The sequence below is a fragment of the Rutidosis leptorrhynchoides genome, chromosome 10 (assembly GCF_046630445.1).
Source record: "Rutidosis leptorrhynchoides isolate AG116_Rl617_1_P2 chromosome 10, CSIRO_AGI_Rlap_v1, whole genome shotgun sequence".
Taxonomy (NCBI): Eukaryota; Viridiplantae; Streptophyta; class Magnoliopsida; order Asterales; family Asteraceae; genus Rutidosis; species Rutidosis leptorrhynchoides.
This window is the reverse complement of record NC_092342.1, coordinates 66,214,572-66,239,256: the sequence shown is the minus strand read 5'-3', so window position 1 is coordinate 66,239,256 and position 24,685 is coordinate 66,214,572. Positions and strand designations below refer to the sequence as shown.

The following is a 24,685-nucleotide window of genomic DNA, read 5'->3' as shown; positions in this document are numbered from 1 at the left end:
TGGCGACAGCACGGATCAACAATATAATAAGGGCATCAAACTAGGAGAAATTTTTTATATATTCGATGTATTTTTTTACTAGAATCAGTTGGATGAACTGATGAGCATATAAACAGAGGAAAAATGGCGTACAGTTTAGGGATGGATGGGTGGATGAGAGAGACGGTCAATCTTTCACATTAATACCCTACACTATCTATAACTTCATAGTATTTCTAACTATATTTCTTGCTTTACTAAATTGTATATTTACAAATTAACCCTTGTTATTTGCAAATATATAAGAGTTTTACTTCGTAATTTCTATCATAAGTTTTATATATATATATATTTGGGTAAAGGGTTTTACAACAACAACAACAACAAAACCCAATACCACATGAGTGGTGTATGGGGGAGGTGAGATGTAGACAATCCTTCCTCTATCCTTGAATAAAAACAAGTCATTTCTCCACCCAGAGTGAAAACACTCTCAAAAGTAGAGAAAGTCATCCCTCTCTCTATTCGACGGATAAAGAGATTGCTTCCGAGAGGACCACCGGCCTTTAAGTAGGAAAAAGTTTTAAAAAAAATAAAAAAATAATATAAAAATAATTAGACGCCATGAAAATGGTAAAATCAAATTTCCATGGGTTTTAACTCCTGCCTGGAATTTAATTTAAGCTCTAAGAGTCAGTCAAGTCGCCAATAAATCGACGATACAATCAGAGCACAGTTGCTTCAAGAGAAACTTAAAGCAAAACAAACGACCAACAAGCTACATGCTACAGACCTAGAGAAACAGACTCAAGACCATAAGCAGCCAAATTACACCAAAAGAAATCTAAACAAGTTTCAAGAACTTTTAAGGTGCTTGACTTCATCAGAATCCTTAAACTTGATAGTCATGAGTTTTAGTCTAACCATCGAGAAGATAATCTCAAACAATTTTTCCTCCGATCGACCAACCCCTTTGAAGATACGGTTATTACGTTCCTGCCATATAAAGTAAACTGATGCTGCAAAACACAACTTCGAAACCACTATCCTTGCTAAATTTCGATGAGCATCCGGAATAAAACTTTCCAAAATATCACGCCATTTAATGCTATTAATCGGATGAATAAGCATATTAGATACTTTCTTCCAGACCCTTGTTGAGAATTTACATTCAAAGAATAAATGATCATGAGAATTCGAACAACTCTTACAAAGAGAGCAAACCAACGTGATATCATCCCGTCGATCCCAAGCTTTAAGCTTATCGTGAGTTTTCAACCTTTCACCAACAAGGAGCCACATAAGAAACGTATGACGAGGAATACACTGGGAATACCATATCACCGAATACCATGCCACCTTATCTTTATGAGGCCGAATCGAATCCCACACTTGACCAATGGAGAAGGGCCGGATTGCATCATCATTCTGTTTCCAAACCAACTGGTGACGATCCATTCGAACAGTACCAACAAAAGTGTGCAAAATAGGGTACTTCTGGTACCATCGATCAGGCCAAAGTGGGACAAAGTCATGTAAAACTTCATTAACTTTGATCTTGAAATGGAAACCCTTATCGTATATATCTCGAACCGATATTATGAGAGCAAGAGGGCCAAGATTTGGCTATGAATCAAACCATGCCGATACATTTCATCCCCCTATCTGATGGACTAAATAAGGACGAACTGAGTGTCTCATCTGAAGTAGTTTTCGCCAACTTCATGAAGCATTAGCTTTAAGCGACACCCCCTAAAAATGGCTATCAGACAATTTATATTCATAGATCCAAGATACCCAAATAGATTGCTTCATAGAAAGCAAACTCCATATGTGTCTAGTCATAAGGGCTGAGTTCCAATGTTTCATGCTTTTGATCCCTAAACCGCCTTTATTTTTAGGCACACACAAATCCTTCCATTTAACTTTTACTTTTCCTCTTTTCATATCACCCTGGCACCAGAGAAACCCACGAAACAACTTCTCAATATCAATAATAATAGAGACATGAATGATAAATACGGAGCACCAGTATAACTGCATCGCTGTCAATACTGAAATGATCAACTGAACCCTTCCAGCAAACGAAAGATATTTTTTCTTCCAATCATTAACTTTGGAACGAACCCTCTCAATAAGGAGCTTGCAATCACGATTATAAAGTCGCGACGAAACAAGAGGCACGCCTAGATATCTGATAGGGAGCTTACCTTCTTCAAACTGTAACGAAGATAAGATATGATTCTTCAGCTGATCAGAGACGTTACAGAAAAAAGAGGTTCTCTTTGCAAGGCTAGGGATGAGACCCGAGCATGAGACCCGAGCAGCTGCTAAAATTAGGGGTGGTCAGTATTTGGTTTGAAACCATGGAACCCGAAAACCAAACCGAAACCAAACCGGAGAAAAACCAAACCGAATTTGAAAAATAGTTTTCGGATCGAGTCAAACTGAAACCGAATTTGAATTCGGTTTTTGGATCGGTTTTCGGTTTTGAAAATTCTGAATTCGGTTTAACCGAAAACCAAATTCAAAGCCGAATTCAAAATTTTTATATATTTAATTTGTATATTTATGTTTTAATGTCATGATAATTTGAGATCCAATCAATAAAACATGTTCTCACCCATATGACGATTTGGTAACTCAAATTATAATTATGTTACTCAAATTATAATGTTCTTCTTCTTAATAAAAGAAGCTGTAAAAGTCATAATGAAGCTGTAAATATTAATAAATCATCGAATTCTTGATAATTTAATAGTACGTCGTTGTTTTAGGATATAAATAACTAAGACATCGGTAATGCCACAATTAAACTACCATCGTTCTTAGTTTTTTTCATAATATTCGGTTTTAACCAAAAAACGAACCGAATCCGAATTTGAATTCGGTTTTCGGTTCAGTTAGGTTTTAACTTTGAATTCGGTTTTAACTTTGAGTTCGATTTTCGGTTTTGCCCAAAAAAATTCAAAACCGAATTTAACGACCTGTCCTAATCCATCTGGACGAATACATTACATTTAGTTACATTGCGAGATACTTGACCTCTATATGATACATTTTACAAACATTGCATTCGTTTTTAAAAAGACAAACTTTCATTACATCGAAAGTTGACGGCATGCATATCATTTCATAATATATCCAACTATAATTGACTTAATAATAATCTTGATGAACTCAATGACTCGAATGCAACGTCTTTTGAAATATGTCATGAATGACTCCAAGTAATGTCTCTAAAATGAGCAAATGCACAGCGGAAGATTTCTTTCATACCTGAGAATAAACATGTTTTAAAGTGTCAACCAAAAGGTTGGTGAGTTTATTAGTTTATCATAATTAATCATTTCCAATAATATAATAGACCACAAGATACTCATATTTCGAAAACAATCTGTGCAGGTCTGCTCACTGCTGTAAAAATCATTCATATGAAGAACACCGGAATCTCACCAACGGTAGCTAATGCATCGTGCAATGCAAAAATTTCTCACCGAGGGTAACTAATGCTAAACAATCGGTAGCTAATGCATCGTGCAATGCAAAAATTTCTCACCGAGGGTAGCTAATACTAAACAATCTCATCAACGGTAGCTAATGCATTGTGCAATGCAAAAATTTCTCACCGAGGGTAGCTAATGCTACATAATCTCATCAACGGTAGCTAATGCATCGTGCAATGCAAAAATTTCTCACCGAGGGTAGCTAAAACGGTAGCTAATGCATCGTGCAATGCAAAAATTTCTGTGACGACCCGTCCTAATCCTCCTGGACGAAGTCTTCAACATTTGGTTCTATTACGAGGTACTGACTTAAATATGCCATGAACGACTCCATGTAATATGAGCAAATGCACAGCGGAAGATTTCTTTCATACCTGAGAATAAACATGCTTAAAAGTGTCAACCAAAAGGTTGGTGAGTTCATAGGTTTATCATAACAATCATTTCCATATATTAATAGACCACAAGATTTCCGTTTATAAATATATGTGCACTCGCAAGTGTATAAAACCGTTCTGCTTATGTTGAGGCCTCAGTAACCAACCTTAACAATAATATAATAAGTCATCTTCGCAAAGATGGATACGTACACTCGCAAGTGTATAAATAATCCTCGAAGTACTAAACATCCTCCCACTAGCTCTTATGTCTAGTGCAGCCTACATGATGGGGGTGTTAAGCCCGATAGATCTATCTTTAGGATTCGCGCTTACATGTTCTTATAACATATAACTAAATTACCTAGCACATCAATCCGCAGAATATCATTTTTAATCACTTGTCTCTATTTCGTAAAGCATTTATAAAAACAGCGCATGTATTCTCAGCCCAAAAATATATATATTGCAAAAGCAATTAAAAAGGGAGCAAATGAAACTCACAATACGATATTTTGTAGTAAAAATATGCACACGACGATACTGAACAATGCAAGGTTGGCCTCGGATTCACGAACCTATTTCAGTAATATATATATTAAAACATATAATGGTAATTAAATAAATTTATATATTATTTTTAATTGTTATATTAGTAAATTATATGTTTCATTAATAATTTAATTAACTATATTTATCTCATATACTTTAGATAAATAATTAGTATTTACTATAAAAACATTAATATAGTTATGTTATATAGTTATCTTATATGTATTAAATAAATTTATATAACTAATATTTATTTCGTAAAATAATAATAGAAAGTTGTAATTTTTTTTATAATAATAGTGATAATAATGATAAAAATAATAATAATTATTATTATAATATTCATAAAATTAATAGTAATAATATTCATAAAAATAATAATAAGATAATAAAAATACTGATAATTCTAATAATAATAATAATAATAATAATAATAATAACTCTAATAATAATAATAATAATAATAATAATAATAATAATAATAATAATAATAATAATAATAATAATAATAATAATAATAATAACAATAATCATATTAATAAAATAAAAGTAATAATAATAAAAGAGTACAACCTTTGAAGAAAGGAGCTCTAAAAATAAAATGCCACTGCCCAGAATCGAACCCGCGACCTCACGCTCAACAATCACCCTCCAGACCACTACACCATTAGTTTGTTTTTGTATTAACTTGCACGATTAATTATTTTACCCTATAATTTCGCTGTTATTTTCCTCTTATCAAAACCCAATTAATCACTCATCAAATGGATCGTCTTTGTTTAACTATATCATCAAGGTACGGCACGGCACATAGGCCGGATTTTGGGCCAAATGACACACACAAAGTTACGAACCAATAATATATACATGGCCCAAATATTAATTCAATTCATTAACAGTTTTAATAACCCATTTATGGTGATCGATATATTAGAAGGGTTTCGATTGATAACGAAATTATCCGATGGTTTCGAATAGCACACACGGCAGTTATTCAGGAACGAATTTGCACAAGCATTATCATCATCGTTAAACCTTTATCTTCTCATATTTATCATTGTTTTACCTATCACCATCATCATTCTCGTCTATCTTCACCAACATCACAGTATCCTAAGCGTAATCAATCTATCAACTTCATTGTTATTCAATAGCAGCAATTTTTGATAACGTGTTTCTTGGTCTGGCTCGCGTATACAATAGAAACAAAATAGAATAATAAAGTAATAATATCAGGTTGCAGGTTGGTTTCATGATGGTAGAAGATGACGGTTTAAGGTGGTGGTGGTGTTCAAACAAAGATGAGGTGAAGTGGTAATGGTAGTCGATGGTTGTGGTTGTAGAAACATAAAGTATTGAGTGAGAGGGAGAGAGAGTTGGTGGCGGTTTGATGTGATGGTAATGATGGTGGGTGTTTTTGCAGCTGAATTGGAAGCAAAACATAAACTTGATAAGTCATTCATAAATGGGTTTCGGTTTGTTTTGGAACTGACTTTGGAACATTAGCAGTAGCGATGAAGTAAGTAGTAATATTTGAAAGGTGAATAACAGTAGTTGGAGTTGGTTTATTTGGGCGAGTGAAACAGAAGAACAAGCAACGGGCAGCAGGGTGGTGGTTTATCTTGTGGTTAGGGGTGGCGGTGGTGAAATGGTGGCGAGCTTTGTGGCCTGTTTGTACAGCAGAAACAGAAGAGAGCCAAGGAGAATTCAGGTGGTTCTTGATGGGGTTTATCTCGGATAGAAGACTGAAAAGGAATTAGAAACAGATTATGTAGGGTGGTGATGGGTGGTGTAGAAGGTAATGACATGATGGTGGTAGTCGAATGGTTTGAAGAAGATTAAATGGTGTGGTGTTGGGTGATTACAAGGTGTTTCTCGGTGGTGTTGGGCCAAGGGTGGTGGCGATGGTGGGTGGCTTCCGATTGACAGGAATCAAGAAGGAGAAAAGAAGGAGAAAGCAAGGATTGGTGGTGATCCTTTTCTATATCATGTATGTGATTTTATATATGTATATAATATAGATTTTAAAAGTAATAATATAATAATATAATATAAATCATATATCATAATTCAGAATGAAGAGAAAACGTGCAGATGAAAATAATAATAAACAAATAATTAGCAGCCTTGAATCTAACATTATCTGCCGACGTTTTCCCCGGATGGCTATATCGTGTCCGTTGCTAAACAGTTAACGTATAAAAGTGTCCTTAAAAATCCCAAATTTTTAGATTAAATGTATTTAATTATTTCACTCATTAACTGTTTGAAACCTGATCAAAAAGGTTCGATAATTATTTATTTTCTGTTCCAATTTATATGTATGGAGTACTAATATTTAAACTTAAAAAGGTAAAAATATTTTTAACAAATCTAACATCTTCGTAATAGATTTACAGTTCAACTTTTATTTTAGTCCTTCATGAACATGTAAAATATCTATATTAAAACTAACGAAACGTCAACCGAGTGTTACTGACGTTTACTAATTAGGCTCGAAATCATTCATTTTCAATATACACATTCTATATATATATATATATATATATATATATATATATATATATATATATATATATATATATATATATATATATATATATATATATATATATATATATATCAAATCTTAATTAACAAGTTTAAGTAAATAAATATATTAATTATATTCTTGTAAACATCTAAATATAATATTATATATTTACAAGTAATATTTATATATATATTTTTATATTATATATATATATATATATTTAAATATATATGTAACTATTTACAAATAGTTGTTCGTGAATCGTCGGGAATGGTCGAAGGTCAATTGAATATATGAAACAGTTCAAAATTTTTGAGATCTAACCTAACAGACTTTGCTTATCGTGTTGAAAATACAATATCATATCGAGAGTTTGATTTAAAATTAGTCGAAATTTTCCGGGTCACTACAGTACCTACCCGTTAAAGAAATTTCGTCCCGAAATTTGAGTGAGGTCGTCATGGCTAACAATAAAAATGTTTTCATGGTGAATATGAGTTAGAGTTTTATCATTATTGATTAATATAGATAAAACAATTCGATCATGTGAAGCGTACGAGTAAAGCTATTGCAAAAGAGTGAAAAGTTTCGTCTGAACTTTTGACATAGTCATGGCGGATTTCCGGAATTCAAGGAATTTAAGGAAATATTCTAATCAGAAAGAAAATATAATATCATGATTAATTAGCAAACTGCCGGAATCACGGTAAGGATAGAACTATCAAGAAAATAATCTCTTGATATGTTTAGTGGTTAAGTAGAATGAAAGAGTTATGTATCATGGCACATGATGAGGGTAAGATCTGTGAACCATTATCACATTACATTAGAAATTCAGCATGACTTACTATAATATAACCACGTTGGCCTGACGTCATTATATTATACTAACTCATGCTTCAGTTTCCAACACTACTTCAAAATCATTCATAATTCAAACTCGAATTTTAAAGAAATTTAGAAACTAAGATAGTTTCCTTTATGACGTAACACGGATAGCACGAAGAGATAGATAATTTCGAATAAAGATATTTATGAAGGTATCTTCAGAAATATCTAAGATATTTATAACAAAAGATACGATAATATCTTGGAATGTTATAACTAAATTGTGATGAAGAAATTTATTCACGATGATTTAGAGCGGTTAAGGAGTAAGGTATTCGCTAAAGATTTCATCAGAAATAGAATCATCAGGATTCTTTAAATACAGGGTTTGGTCCTTGTATTTGTCCTTGGTCTCCTTCCTATTTTTCAGTACCAAATTTTCTATCGAGCGTTCCTAACACTCCTTTCTTTATCATCAAACTTTTGGCCGTTTAGACCATCTACCATTTTTCTGTTTCCTATGCATTTAATGCTACGATATCTGAATCATTGGTTATCAATCTGAGGTGGTTTCAGGAGAATTGTGGTTTTAGATGATTAAACGCTGATGGTTGTATGGTGGAATATAAAAGGTTCTCTGGTAACAATAAATGAGCACGCATATAATTCAAGGTTATAATAAGGTTGTTTTGAATGAAAAGTCGAAGTTGTCTTGTTGGAGCTGTGACAAAATTGGCTATTTTGAAGAAGAACTGCAAAGTTATTTTGGGTAATAATAACACTAAAGGAATTAGCACAGTTACGTGTTAAACGTTTACTCAGTTTCCGAGAGTTTTCAGGTGCATAACTATACGCATTAATCTTTTCTTCCGTAGATGAAGTGCGGTTGATTTATCCTCTCGATTGAGGTGTTTCCAAGAATTATGAAAGGTTTGAACGCAGATTGTAATCGTCAAGATACAAATGAGGTTTTTAAGATGAAATAAAGTGGCAAACTTGAAGAAATGTTTAGTTTCATATATTATAATCAATATTTTAATTCATTTTAATTGTCCAATGTCATTAGTCCATAGTCGATAGTCCACAGTTAACAGTCCAATAATTCATATATAATTTAATATAAAATATTCGAATTAATTAATACGTATCGTGACCCGTGTACATGTATCAGACTCGATCATAACTCAAACTATATATATTATTGTAGAATCAACCTCAATCCTGTATAGCTAACTCAAGCATTACTGCATATAGAGTGTCTATGGTTATTCCAAAATATATATATAGATGCGTCGATATGATATGTCAAAACCTTGTATACGTGTCCCGATATTTAAAGTGCGTAAAATAAATAATAGAAATTAAATGACGATAAATAAAATTGCGAGAATTAAAATTGCGTTAAATAAAATGCGATAAATAATTGCGATAAATAAATTGCGATAAATAAAAGGTAATACGGAATTAACAGTTAGCTAGGAACAGTTAGCTAGGAACAGTTAGCGTGGATTCTTAACAAAATTTCTCATATTAATTTGTTTGTTTCTAACAAATTTTATTTTGTCCATTATGCCACTTGTTGGATTCTGATAAGTCAAAATTCAAATATGAAATTGAATGAAAATGGTTATTCTGTGGTGAACGGATTCATATAGCTGTAGATGTAAGTAGGATAGTAAATGACTGTTGAATCAGATTCGAAGAATGTATAGTATAACTTATTAAAGTGAAATCTAAATATTCCTCGGGTATTACCTACCCGTTAAAATATTTTCACCATTAACAGTTTGTACAAAAGAATTTTTAATTACAATTTTTATGAAAATATATATACATATATATTTTCTTCAGATTTAATCATGGATTTAGTAGCAATATCCTTCCAATATGTAAAGTTTTTAGTTGAAATTGTTCTATTTTCAAGTAATATTCGTTTAATTAAATAAGTGCGAAGACAAAAGGCGAAAACGAAGATTCGAAGACAAAACCGTCCAAAAAGCTCAAATGTACAAGATACAATCTAAGTGGTTCAATTTATTGATAAGAAACGTCTAAAAATGACAAAAGTACAAGTTGCGGAACGCAAAGTACAAGATATTAAATTATACGAAAGGACGTTCAAAAATCCGGAACCGGGACCTGAGCCAACTATCAACGCCCGACGCAACGGACCAAAAATTACAAGTCAACTATGCACAAGAATATAATATAATATTTAAATAATTATATAAATTATTTATATATTATATATATTTAAATAAAACGTCGACAAGCAAATGGCCAAAAATTGGTGAGCTGGCCCAGGGAACTCCGCACTCGCGGAGCTGTGAAGGCTTAAACCTCCGCACTCGCGGAGCAACCAAAATCAGAAATGTCCTATAAATGCAACGAGCTTCTGCCGAGTTTTAAAACACCATCCACAATAATCTCTCCCTCTGTAATATATAGTAAATATATATATATATATATATATATATATATATATATATATATATATATATATATATATATTGTATAGGGTAATTTTATATTAGTTAGTTTGGGTTATGTAAATGTTATTTTACGGGTTTTAAAGTCGAAGTTCTGTCTGTGTAAAACTACGCGATAAATACTCAATGTAAGTTATGTTCTCCTTTTTAAATTAATGTCTTGTAACTAAGTTATTATTATGCTTATTTAAGCCGAAGTAATTGTGATGTTGGGCTAAAATATTAAGACGGGGTAATTGGGCTTTGTACCATAATTGGGGTTTGAACAAAAGAACGACACTTGTGGAAATTAGACTATGGGCTATTAATGGGCTTTATATTTGTTTAACTAAATGATAGTTTGTTAATTTTAATATAAAGATTTACAATTGGACATACCTATAAATAACCATATACACTCAATCGGACACGATGAGCGGGATATTTATATGTACGAATAATCGTTCATTTAACCGGACACGGGAATGGATTAATAGTTTATGGAATTATTAAAACAGGGATGAAATTGTGTACAAGGACACTTGACATAATTGATAACAAAGTATTAAAACCTTGGGTTACACGCAGTCGACATCCTGGTGTAATTATTAAACAAAGTATTAAGACCTTGTTACAGTTTAAGTCCCCAATTAGTTGGAATATTTGACTTCGGATATAAGGATAATTTGACGAGGACACTCGCACTTTATATTTATGACTGATGGACTGTTATGGACAAAAACCAGACGGACATATTAAATAATCCAGGACAAAGAACAATTAACCCATGGGAATTGATAAGGCTAAAAAGGAACATGTATTTCATAGCAATATCCCTCCTAAATAATAGGTTTTCATATGTAATTGTATTATATTTTTAGTAGTAATAGTTAAATAAATAAGTGCGAAGACGAAAGACGCAAATCGCTCGAAAATGAAGATTTAAAGACAAAAACGAAGATTTGAAAGACCAAAACGTCCAAAAAGCTCAAATGTACAAGATACAATTCAAAAGGTTCAATTTATTGATGAGAAACGTCTAAAAATGACAAGAGTACAAGTTACAAAATGCAAAGTACAAGATATTAAATTATACGAAAGGACGTTCAAAAATCCGGAACCGGTACCCGAGCCAACTATCAACGCTCGACGCAACAGAGCTGAAAGTACAAGTCAACTATGCACAAGAATATAATATAATATTTAAATAATTCATAATAAGAATAATAATAAATAATAAAAAGTTGTTAATTGAGCATAGTTAAGGGGTCATAAGTGAAAATTTCAAATCAACATTTGCCTATAAAATGGAATTCACGTAGTAATGAAAAAGAACACCTTCACTTCATTTTTCTTTCTTTCCCTCTGTAAGAATATATATATTTATATTTATAATATTAAGTTTAATTTAAGTTTAATAATAATTGGGTTATTGTAAGAAATATTTTACGGGTTTTAAAGTCGAAACTCTGCCCGTGTAACGCTACGCGATTAATCACCACTGTAAGCTATGTTCTTCCTTTTTAATTTAATGTCTCGTAACTAAGTTATTATTATGCTTATTTGAGCCGAAGTAATCTTGATGTTGGGCTAAAATATTAAGAAGGGGTTATTGAACTTTGGACCATAATTAAGGTTTGGGCAAAAGACCGACACTTGTGGAAATTGAACTATTGACTATTAATAGATGGGGGGGTATTGCCTAATTGAGTGACAACTCATTGGAGTCTGTCGAACCTATCTTCAAATTAATTAACCTAATAATTAATAATGATTATGGTTGTCCTATTTAGTGATGTTCATATGAAATCTGTTATAATCATTTAATTAATCAATTGGGTTGGGTAATTGATTATTCATTCTGATCAAGTGGATGAATTAATATTCATAAACTAATTAAAACAGGGGTGGATTACATACAGTGATAACTGGTGTAATTGTTGACAGAAGTGATAACTGCGTCACAGTTTAAATTCTTAATCAGTTGGAATATTTGACTTCGGGTATAAGGGTAATTTGACGAGGATACTCGCACTTTATATTTATGACCGATGGACTATTATGGACAAAAACCAGATAGACGTATCAAATAAACCAGGACAAAGGACAATTAACCCATGGTAATAAATTAAAATCAACACGTCAAACATCATGATTACGGAAGTTTAAATAAGCATAATTCTTTTATTATATTTCTCATCGTATCTTTATTTACTGTCATTTTATTACTCGCAATTTTATTTACTGTCATTTTATTTATTGTCATTATTTTACGCACTTTAATTATTGTCATTTATCTTTACGCTTAAAAATATAAAATCGACAAACCGGTCATTAAACGGTAAAAACCCCCCTTTTATAATAATATTACTACTTATATATATATATTTATATAAATATAGTTTTATAAAAATATAGTACGTAATCACCAGCTCCCTGTGGAACGAACCGGACTTACTAAAAACTACACTACTCTACGATTAGGTACACTGCCTATAGTGTTGTAGCAAGGTTTAGGTATATCCCATCCGTAAATTAATAAAACTTGTGTCATATTTTGTAGTATTTTGTATTAAAAATAATACTATTTCGTACCCTCACGCTACACACATCAAGTTTTTGACGCCGCTGCCGGGGAGCGCTAAAACGCTATATTTTTAATTATAATAATATTGAAATAAAATATAATAATATAATAATATTGAAATAGAATATAATAATATAATAATATTGAAATAGAATATAATAATATAATAATATTTTAGAATCAAAATTTGATACTTTTAAAAAGTCGTATTTATTAAATACTTCAGGGGTATATTATGTAACTTATAATTAATAATTTCTATCATGTCGCTTTCATGTGAATAGTAAATTAATTAATTTATTTTCATTTACTAGTAAATGAATTAAAAAAAAAGTTTTGAAAAAAAAATTATAATTATAAAAAAATTATTAATTTGTAAAAAAAAATCGTTTTTTTTAAAAAAAAAAATCGTTTTTTTTTTAAAAAAAAAATCGTTTTTTTTAAGAAATTTTTTTTTTTCGTTTTTAATAAAAAAAAAAAAAAAAAATTTTAAAAAAAAATCGTTTTTTTTAAAAAAAATATTTTTAAAAAAAAAAGTTTTAAAAAAAAATTTATATAAAAAAATTTTTTAAAAAAAAAAAAAATTTTAAAATCCTTAAAAAACGAAATATATAAAAAAAAAGTTTTTTTTATTAACTTTAGATTTTTAGACTCTAGTTACAATTTTTAGTATTAAGTTTAATTTTGTCATAGTTATTTTTATTTCTAGAATTTTTAGGTTTGCCGTAAAATCCCTTAAGTACTTATTCCTTAGACTAAGATTTATGTGCTTTAGAATTTTGCGACGCCGTTTTTCGCGCTACTTTCTTATTTTTATTTTTCGACGCCTATTTTTCGACCTTTTTCGACGCGTTTTTTTTTTCTTTCTTATTTCTCGCTATTCTAGTTTTAGGATAAGATTTTTATTCTACTTCTTATCTAAATTTCTTAAAATTACGAAAATTTATTTTAAGTGGTTAAATTGATAGACATCAAAATTTTCTGGTTCGTAGTAATAGTTGGATTTGTACGTGGACCGGGTTATTGGAGCCAAACAGTACTCAATTATATTGAGACCAAACGAATCCTGCCCCTCTGCTGCATCTTTTGGCTATTCGAAACGTGGGCAAAATCAGAAAAGTCTATTAATTGGATAACTTATATAATTTTTCTTTCCTTTTAAAAAACTAATAGGATATTCAGTGAATGCACCGAGTAAAACGTTCACCACCTTTCATACGTTCACCACCTTTCATACGTTCACCACCTATAACTCGATCAAGACATCTAGCCAATATTGTCGCCGTTGATTTTCTTTAGAATCATCATCTAGTCGACCAAGAACTCCAACTCAAATTTCCGATAATCCATCTTTTGAACCCGACCTCACAATTAGAATCCGGAGAATATTCAGGGACAATTCCAAGATCCAGAACCACTAATCATTCCTCCTGAACCACAAACCATTAAATCAGAATCTTCTAGTGATTCGTATTCAACAAATTCAATTATGGAAAATCTGGAACCTCTAAGTATGGAAGACCGAATGAGAGCCACACGCACGGGCCAAGGTCACGCCATTATTAAGCCAGACATTAATGCGCCAGATTATGAAATCAAAGGACAAATCCTACACATGGTAACTAATCAGTGCCAATATAGTGGTGCGCCGAAGGAAGATCCAAACGAACATCTTCGTACGTTTAATAGGATCTGTACACTATTCAAAATCCGAGAAGTTGAGGATGAACAGATCTATCTCATGTTGTTTCCCTGGACTTTAAAGGGAGAAGCCAAAGATTGGTTAGAATCGTTACCTGAAGGGGCGATTGACACATGGGATGTTTTAGTTGAGAAATTTCTTAAAAGATTCTTTCCGGCATCTAAAGCCGTGAGACTTCAAGGAGAAATTGTTACGTTCACACAAAAGTCAAATGAAACTCTATATGAGGCGTGGACAAGATTTGGAAAGTTGTTGAGAGGATGTCCTCAACACAGTTTAGACACTTATCAAATAGTACAAATATTCTACCAAGGTGTCAACGTTGCTACACGAAAAGACATCGACATAACAGCTGGTGGTTCCATTATGAAGAAAACCGCAACTGAAGCTTACAAAATTATTGATAACACAGCCTCCCACTCTCATGAGTGGCACCAAGAGAAAGATATATATCGTTCATCTAAAGCGGCTAGAGCCGATTCTAGCCATAACTTTGATTCCGTTTCCGCAAAAATAGATGCTTTCGAGAGACGAATGGAAAAGATGAATAAAGATATTCACGCAATACGAATCAGTTGTGAGCAATGCGGTGGACCACACTTAATGAAAGACTGTCACATTGAACAAACGATGGAACAACGTGAGAATGTTGTCTACATGAACCAAAGGCTGGAAAATAGTTATCAGAATAATTATCAACCGCCAAGGCCAAACTTCAATCGAAATCAAAACATTCTTTACAATCCAAAAGGACCCGATAATAACTCGTATAACCAACAAGGTCCGAATAACCAACCAACTCAAAACAACACTTTCAATCAACAAAGACCTGGCTTGTATAAACCACCACAACAAACCGACGAGAAGAAGTCAAATCTGGAAGAAGTGGTATTTAAGCTAGTTGAATCTCAAACACAATTTATTGAAACTCAAACCCAAACGAATGAGAGGTTTGATCAGTCATTTAGAACTCAACAAGCTTCTATTTTGAATCTAGAAAAACAAGTAGGTACTCTTGTTAGATTGATGAGTAAAAGGAAACAAGGAAAGCTACCGAGTAATACTGAAGTAAATCCTCGGAATGAAAATGTTAATATGGTTTCAACAAATTCTGAAAAACCAGCATCAGAAGATGGGGAGGTTTTAGATGTAAGTAACAATGAAGAAGTTACACCACCACCACCACCCGAGTATGTAAAGCCAGTGGTGGCACCATACAGACCACCCATCCCGTTTCCAAGAAAAGGAGTTGAGTATGAGCAAGTAATAGGTAATAAAGTTTGTGATACCTCTGGAAAGAAGAAGAAGAAGAATAAAAAAGTGCAAGAAACAAAAACAGTAGAAGTAAACCCGGTGAAGACAGTTCCACCAAATCCTCCACCTAGGGTAGGTGATCCGGGTGAATTTATTGTTCCTTGTCTACTTAGTGACTGTGTCATGTATGATGCACTAGCAGATTTAGGTTCAAGTGTGAGTGTTATGCCTCTTTCATTATATAAGAGATTAGGTGTAGGTGAGTTAAGTCTAACGAATATGAGTGTTCGACTCCTTGATCAAACCATTAAGCACCCAGTTGGAATTGCTGACAACCTACCCGTTCAAGTAGGTAATTTAACCTTTCTAGTCGAATTCATTGTCATTGACATAGAAGAGGACTCAAACGTTCCTCTAATTTTAGGTCGACCATTCTTAGCGTCCACCGGGGCGTTATTTGATGTAAGAAAGGGTAGAATGACACTTAGTAATGATGAGAAATCGATCACCTTTATGATTCGAAAGTCTAAATATCCACAAACCAAAACCGTTGAACCGACAAAAACGATTGGTAAGAACCATGTTGTTTTACCAACTCCAACGGTAATGCTTAACAATAATAGAACGCCTAAGTGTGAGGAAAATGAAGTAACACATAATGATGACTTGATAATAAAGAACCCCATAGTTGATACGAAATTAAATGACCCCGTTATTAACAGTTCAATGAAGAAACTTTTTAAACGGGTTATTGATGCTAAAAGTAAGGGGAACTTTAAGTTATATAACCGGTTAGTATCCAATCTGTCGCCTAAAGAAAAGACGAAGCTAGTTGAATTTGTGGATATTACGAAAAAAGCTGGTCACTGGCTTAAAGCAAAAGTCACAGATATGCAAGTTGATTATGGTCCAAGAGAAATTGACGATGAAGTTAATCACAATTTCGACACCACATCTACCTAAGTGTGAGGAGATTCAAATATTCTAAAAAGAAAATGCTGTTTGGAGTTAGTTGTTCTGTTCTCGTGTAGTTCCGAGAATGGAATCCGATTGGTCTTTTTCACTAGCAGACACTAAAGAACTAGTTTTCTTCCCCCATTCTGAATTTTTTTGTTTTTTAGGTTTTATATGAAATTAATATGTTTTCTTTTTAAGTTTTGTGTGAATTTAAAAACAAAAATTTACTTTATTTCATTAAGTTGAAAAAAAATGATTTCTAAAATTCGTCGTGAGTTAAAGACTAGGTCGTTGAGCCGAAATTACTTTACCCGAGGGCGGGGCGAAAAATTTTGTCATCATTATTTTTAATTTTATTGATTTAAAGTATGCAAAAAAAATATATATTTAATTTTATAAATTTTTGAACGTGGGGTAATAAACCCAACTTTAAAAATATGTATATATGTTCGTATTTTATCATGTAAACAACAGGGTAAAATAACGCACTTTTAAAGACTAATATTAAGTTCAGCAAAAGCTACTGATTTTGACGACAAGATGCAAAACAACAAATGTGATATAATAAATGAAGGAATGAACGATGAGGCGCGCCATCTATCATTCGACGAGCTTTGTAATTACAAACTCGGTATTTTTAATCACTTTCCTACACTAATCACCCTCATGAATTTATAATTATAGTCTGATTTCATGCAAATGAGGGCATTGCATGATCTCAAGTGTGGGGAAGGGTTATAAATTCTCTCGGGTTTATACTTGGCTTATTTTCTAAATATTATGAAAATGTTAAAATTTTTTAACTAAATGAATTCAAAATCATGTTTATACATATTTATGAACGATAAAACTAGGTGTTAATGCCGAAATTATTGTTACCTCGGAAAGGATATAAATTGAGAAACAACTAAAACGCTTGAATTTATTTATTAAGATATAAAAAGACGCATGAAAAAAGCCAAGTGTGGGGAGAATGTACCAAGTTATTCAATTAAAAACTATCTATCACATTTTTGTATAAGAATTATTGCAGGTACTTCTGCTTTGGACGATACTAATCAGTTTTACCCGGTTTACTGTAATATATTTTAAAGAAAGATGGATCTACACGATGAATCAATTCCATCATTAAAAGGAAGTAAAGTCTTCCAAAAAAGACACGCGCTTCTTGATTTAGGTCAAGAAGTTGTCGTCCAGACCAGCTGTAGGTTGACGAAAAATCTAGAAAAGTCATCTCTAAAATCAGCAGAAAATCCACGGACCTCAGCATCAAACAGGGTCGCCAAGTGGTCAGATTTATCCTAACCATGAGAAGGATTTATCTCGTACAATGGGGGGCACCGTGCAAATTAGCTTGATAAGACTAATGAATCAGATCCCCAGAAAGGATAATCTCCTTAAAGATTAAAAATCAGCTTTTAAGACTGATATTACTCAATCCTTGAGATTGACCTTAAAGATTGAGAATTCAAACTCATGGAATTCAATGATATCTAAACTCGAGCTTGAACGAGAAAATATTTTGATCAAAATTACAAACCGATTTATTTTCTGAAAACCCATTTTTAATGCGTTCATTACCATTGAACGTAAAATCCTGAGAATTCATTGGAATTCATTAGGTCACCTGAACCAAATCGGGTGTCAACCGTAAGAACGGTGGTTGCATAGCATGGTCGAAGACAGGACCTTGTGCCAGACCGAAAAATCATAGGATGATCTTTACTATTGCTCCTACAAAGGATAGTAATAGCATCCGACACGTTTTTGGACCATAATTAAAAGCATGTCACGGGACATTGCCTTAACAGTTTCTTGTTCATCGCTTTCCTTTACAACCGGACGGTAGTTTGCCGAAAGGTAATATACGGGACAAGTAAACTGGACGTGTTGCTTTCCTAATACAAGGTTAGCAAGTGGGTAACACAAAACCACAAATGTTGAGCTAAAATTTTCAAATCTGAAACCCACACAACACACAAAAATATTTTGCAAACACCGGTGAAGGGTTATTCCGGAAAACTTGTCTAGGGTAAAAGCTAGATTGAATTTTCAAAAGATCAAATGTTTTCATAAAGATCCAATTTCCTAACAGATCTAAATTTTCATAGTCATGTGGAACTGTAAACCGCCTTTCAAATGTGCACTTTGCTTTGGAAACCGAAAGTAAATCGGCTATTTGATTGCAAGTGTCGTTGACCTAAACCCGAGGCAACTGTGGATGACACACCCACCTTTAACCATGGTTCTATCGTTACTATCATTGTTTATACCACCATATCAAAATCACTGATGTACAAAGTGTGATGAATAAAAAAGTGATTCATGTATGTTTTTATTTCAAGTTCTGTATTGCTTGAGGACAAGCAACGCTCAAGTGTGGGGATATTTGATATGGCTAAAAAGGAACATGTATTTCATAGCAATATCCCTCCTAAATAATAGGTTTTCATATGTAATTGTATTATATTTTTAGTAGTAATAGTTAAATAAATAAGTGCGAAGACGAAAGACGCAAATCGCTCGAAAATGAAGATTTAAAGACAAAAACGAAGATTTGAAAGACCAAAACGTCCAAAAAGCTCAAATGTACAAGATACAATTCAAAAGGTTCAATTTATTGATGAGAAACGTCTAAAAATGACAAGAGTACAAGTTACAAAATGCAAAGTACAAGATATTAAATTATACGAAAGGACGTTCAAAAATCCGGAACCGGTACCCGAGCCAACTATCAACGCTCGACGCAACAGAGCTGAAAGTACAAGTCAACTATGCACAAGAATATAATATAATATTTAAATAATTCATAATAAGAATAATAATAAATAATAAAAAGTTGTTAATTGAGCATAGTTAAGGGGTCATAAGTGAAAATTTCAAATCAACATTTGCCTATAAAATGGAATTCACGTAGTAATGAAAAAGAACACCTTCACTTCATTTTTCTTTCTTTCCCTCTGTAAGAATATATATATTTATAATTATAATATTAAGTTTAATTTAAGTTTAATTTAAGTTTAATAATAATTGGGTTATTGTAAGAAATATTTTACGGGTTTTAAAGTCGAAACTCTGCCCGTGTAACGCTACGCAATTAATCACCACTGTAAGCTATGTTCTTCCTTTTTAATTTAATGTCTCGTAACTAAGTTATTATTATGCTTATTTGAGCCGAAGTAATCGTGATGTTGGGCTAAAATATTAAGAAGGGGTTATTGAACTTTGGACCATAATTAAGGTTTGGGCAAAAGACCGACACTTGTGGAAATTAAACTATTGACTATTAATAGATGGGGGGTATTGTCTAATTGAGTGACAACTCATTGGAGTCTGTCGAACCTATCTTCAAATTAATTAACCTAATAATTAATAATGATTATGGTTGTCCTATTTAGTGATGTTCATATGGAATCTGTTATAATCATTTAATTAATCAATTGGGTTGGGTAATTGATTATTCATTCTGATCAAGTGGATGAATTAATATTCATAAACTAATTAAAACAGGGGTGGATTACATACAGTGATAACTGGTGTAATTGTTGACAGAAGTGATAACTGCGTCACAGTTTAAATCCTTAATCAGTTGGAATATTTGACTTCGGGTATAAGGGTAATTTGACGAGGATACTCGCACTTTATATTTATGACCGATGGACTATTATGGACAAAAACCAGATAGACGTATCAAATAAACCAGGACAAAGGACAATTAACCCATGGTAATAAATTAAAATCAACACGTCAAACATCATGATTACGGAAGTTTAAATAAGCATAATTCTTTTATTATATTTCTCATTGTATCTTTATTTACTGTCATTTTATTACTCGCAATTTTATTTACTGTCATTTTATTTATTGTCATTATTTTACGCACTTTAATTATTGTCATTTATCTTTACGCTTAAAAATATAAAATCGACAAACCGGTCATTAAACGGTAAAAACCCCCCTTTTATAATAATATTACTACTTATATATATATATATATATTTATATAAATATAGTTTTATAAAAATATAGTACGTAATCACCAGCTCCCTGTGGAACGAACCGGACTTACTAAAAACTACACTACTCTACGATTAGGTACACTGCCTATAGTGTTGTAGCAAGGTTTAGGTATATATCCCATCCGTAAATTAATAAAACTTGTGTCATATTTTATAGTATTTTGTATTAAAAATAATACTATTTCGTACCCTCACGCTACACACATCAGGAATAAACTAAAATCTACACGTCAAACATCATGATTACGGAAGTTTAAATAAGCATAATTCCTTTATTTTCATATTTAATTGCACTTCTAATTATCACATTTTTATTTATTGTCATTGTATTTAATTGCACTTTTAATTATCGCACTTTTTAATTATCACAATTTTATTTCATCGCACTTTTATTTATTGCAATTTCATTATCATTATTTATTTTACGCTTTAAATTAAGTCTTTTATTTATTTAATATTTTACATTAGGTTTTAACTGCGACTAAAGTTTTAAAAATTGACAAACCGGTCATTAAACGGTAAAAACCCCCTTTTTATAATAATAATATTACTTATATATATATTTGTATTTTTATAAATTAAAACTAATATAGCGTTAAGCTTTGTTTAAAAGATTTCCCTGTGGAACGAACCGGACTTACTAAAAACTGCACTACTGTACGATTAGGTACACTGCCTATAAGTGTTGTAGCAAGGTTTAGGTATATCCATTCTATAAATAAATAAATATCTTGTGTAAAATTGTATCGTATTTAATAGTTTTTCCTAGTAAAATATAAGCTATTTCATATACGCCTCGCATAACATCAAGTATTTTTGGCGCCGCTGCCGGGGAAGTTAAACGCCGAAAGCGCAACGCTAAAAATAAGAAAAAAATATAATATATTTATATTTTTAAGAGTTTATAATATTTATAAAGTAAATAAGTATTTTTATTTTAGTTTTAAAATTAAATTTTTATTTAAGTTATATTTATATTTTTTATATTTTATAAAACAGAAAAACAGAAAAAATAAAAAATATAAAAAAATAAAAAAAATCTGAACCTGCATAAAAATCGAACCTTTCTCAGCTGAAACTGAACCCTCCGCGACTCGCGGAGCTTTTGAACTGGGACTAACCGCACTCGCAGAGGTCCTCTGATAGGTCAAACATAGTACGCATTAATTACAGTTTAGGGTTTTATTAATAATAATAATTATTATTAACCCTAATTAGGTTTTAAATATTTAATTAATTTATTTTAAGTTTTAATTAATTTGTTTATTTAGTTTAATTAGTTTTATTAATTTACAAAATTAATACTTTTATAAAATAAATAATATAAAAATAATATTTTTATAAAAATTATAATTTTATAAACTTTAAGTTTATATTTATATTTTGTATCTTTTTATTTGTTTTAGCATAATTTGTATTTTTTTTATCGTTCGTACTTAATTTTAAATATAGTATTTGCCATAGTTATTTTTATTTCTAGATTTTTAGGCTTTGTCGTAAAATCCCTTAAGTGCTTTTTCTTTAGACTTAGATCTAGGTGCTTTTGAATTTTGCGACACCGTTTTTAGTTTTTAGTTCCTTTTTAAGTTATTGCCATTTGAGATATAGTATTTCTTTTAAGCTTTAATATTTTTAGACGCAACTTTCAATTTTTAGTTTTTAGTTCCTCTTTAAGTTTCGACGCGCTACTTTCTTATTTTTATTTTTCAACGCCTATTATTTTTCAATCTTTTATTTTTCGACGTTTTTCGACGCGCTCTTTTTCTTTCTTATTTCTCGCCATTCTAGTTTTTAGGACTTAGAATTTTCTCTATTTCTTATCTAATATTTCTTTAAATTTCAAACGAAAAATTGTTTTAAGTGGTTAAATTGATAGACATCCAAATTTTCTGCTTCGTAGTAATAGTTGGATTTGTTAGTGGCTGAGTTGTGAGCTTCCGATTTAAAGGGTTCTGGCTCCCTGCTGCATCTATTGGCTATTCGAAACGTGGGCAAAAGCAGAAAAGTCTATTAATTTGATAACTTATATAATTTTTATTTTTATAACTAATAGGATAATTAAGTAAATGCACCACATTGTAGCTAAAATTTGGTAATAAGCGCATTATGGAAAATCTTGAGAATATTTTGGAAACTCTTTATGACATCCGAAATCAATTTAATCAATACTCTCAAACGGGTATTGATAAAAATTCGTTCGGTCAATCTTGGATCACGAATGACGAAACAATAACTGGTTGTGAAATCTGTGGAGATTATCACTCAACATGGGAATGTTATTATTACGTTCCTAAGGAAAATTATGCACCCATAGAATCTGAATGGAATGATTATGAGGAATACAATTCAAATTGGGATTATTCCCAAGAATATATCCAAACTCAACAACCAGAAGACGAGGAAAATTATGTGCCTGAAAATTCTTTAGATTATATGAAAATCAAACTCGAAGAACTTGATGCTCAAAATGAACAAATGAGAGAGTTTGTAAATCGGCAAGCTGAAACTCTATCAGATTACACACCTGTTGATCTGAGAAGTCGTGTGCAAGAAAATCTCATATCATCGAATTTTGATGAATTCGAGAGCTCCGAAATCACCAATTATCCCGATGATACTTTTTATTCAGCTTTACCAATTTCACAACATATCGACACATTAGCCTCTACCGACGAAATCATCGATCAATCAATGAATGAAGAAGAAGTAAGGGTGACAAATTGGTACTCTTGGGAAAATGATAACGTTGAAAATTTTACCCCCGAGACCAAAGTAGTGGGACCGATAAGTACCGTTAATAAAGAAGAATCTAATTCGATCCCGAAATTCACCATTCCACAACCTTCCAACCCAATATTCTCAATAGACTAGTCATCTACCAAAGATGAACTACGAGCTGTAATAGATAATGACACCTCGGATTTCACCCAATTGGGTAATAGAGGTGAAACCTTTGATCCCGAGAATGAACGGAAGGAAATGTTAGGAATTGTCCACCCTATAGAAATATGTATGTCGGCGTATATCGATATATTTGACCAAGAACCAGAAAAGAGACATATCCATTTACTAAAAGCTACACTTAAAAAAGAATTAAGTAGTGACGATCGGGTGGGTCTAAACTTTAAACCCATTGATATATTTTATACCACCCGAGATGTAAATAACTGGCTCACTATTTTAATTCGTAGAACTTATTCTACCGACTTCACATGTCGTCAGCTAAGCGTGGGGAAGTCTAACCCCACTTAACGTTAAATTAGGGGTTCGGGTTAGGGCATAACTCGTTAATAAAAATGCATGATGAGTTAGGGTAAAAGACGTATTTTCAAATATTAGATAACAGTTCAGAAAAGCAACTGTTTTTGAAGAAAAACATGTGTGATAAAACAAGAAGAAATGAATGATGAGGCGCGCCATCTATCATTCGACGAGCTTTGTAATTACAAACTGGGTATTTTCAATCACTTTTCTACACTTATCACCCTCGTGAATTTATAATTATAGTCTGATTTCATGCAAATGAGGGCATTGCATGATCACAAGTGTGGGGAAGGGTTATAAATTCTCTCGGGTTTGCACTTGGTTTATTTTCTAAATTTTATGAAAATTTGAAAAAAAAAATTCAACAAAATGAATTCAAAATCATGTTTATACATATTTATGAACGATGAAAACTAGGTGTTAATACCAAAATTATCGTTACCTCGGAAAGGACATAAATTGAGAAACAACTAAAACGCTTGAATTTATTTATTAAGATATAAAAAGACGCATGAAAAAAAAACCAAGTGTGGGGAGAATGTACCAAGTTATTCAATTAAAAACTATCTATCACATGTTTCTGTAAAGTTATTGCAGATGCTTTTGTTTTGGACTAAATTAACTGTTTTACCCGGTTTATTGTAATACATTTGAAAGAA

At 31.8% G+C, this 24,685-nt stretch overlaps 1 protein-coding gene across 1 annotated transcript in view; it reads right to left on the bottom strand.

Annotated features, from left to right (window-relative positions):
* Nucleotides 1-834: 834 nt before the first annotated feature.
* Nucleotides 835-24,685, bottom strand: part of LOC139870341 (uncharacterized) — an 88,151-nt gene continuing 64,300 nt past the window's right edge. Inside the window, exons 3-5 of the mRNA XM_071858167.1 lie at nt 2,035-2,229; nt 1,777-1,932; nt 835-1,605 (exon numbers count right to left, since the gene is read on the bottom strand). Coding sequence (XP_071714268.1) covers nt 835-1,605; nt 1,777-1,932; nt 2,035-2,229 — 1,122 coding nt within the window. The remainder of the gene's footprint in view (nt 1,606-1,776; nt 1,933-2,034; nt 2,230-24,685) is intronic.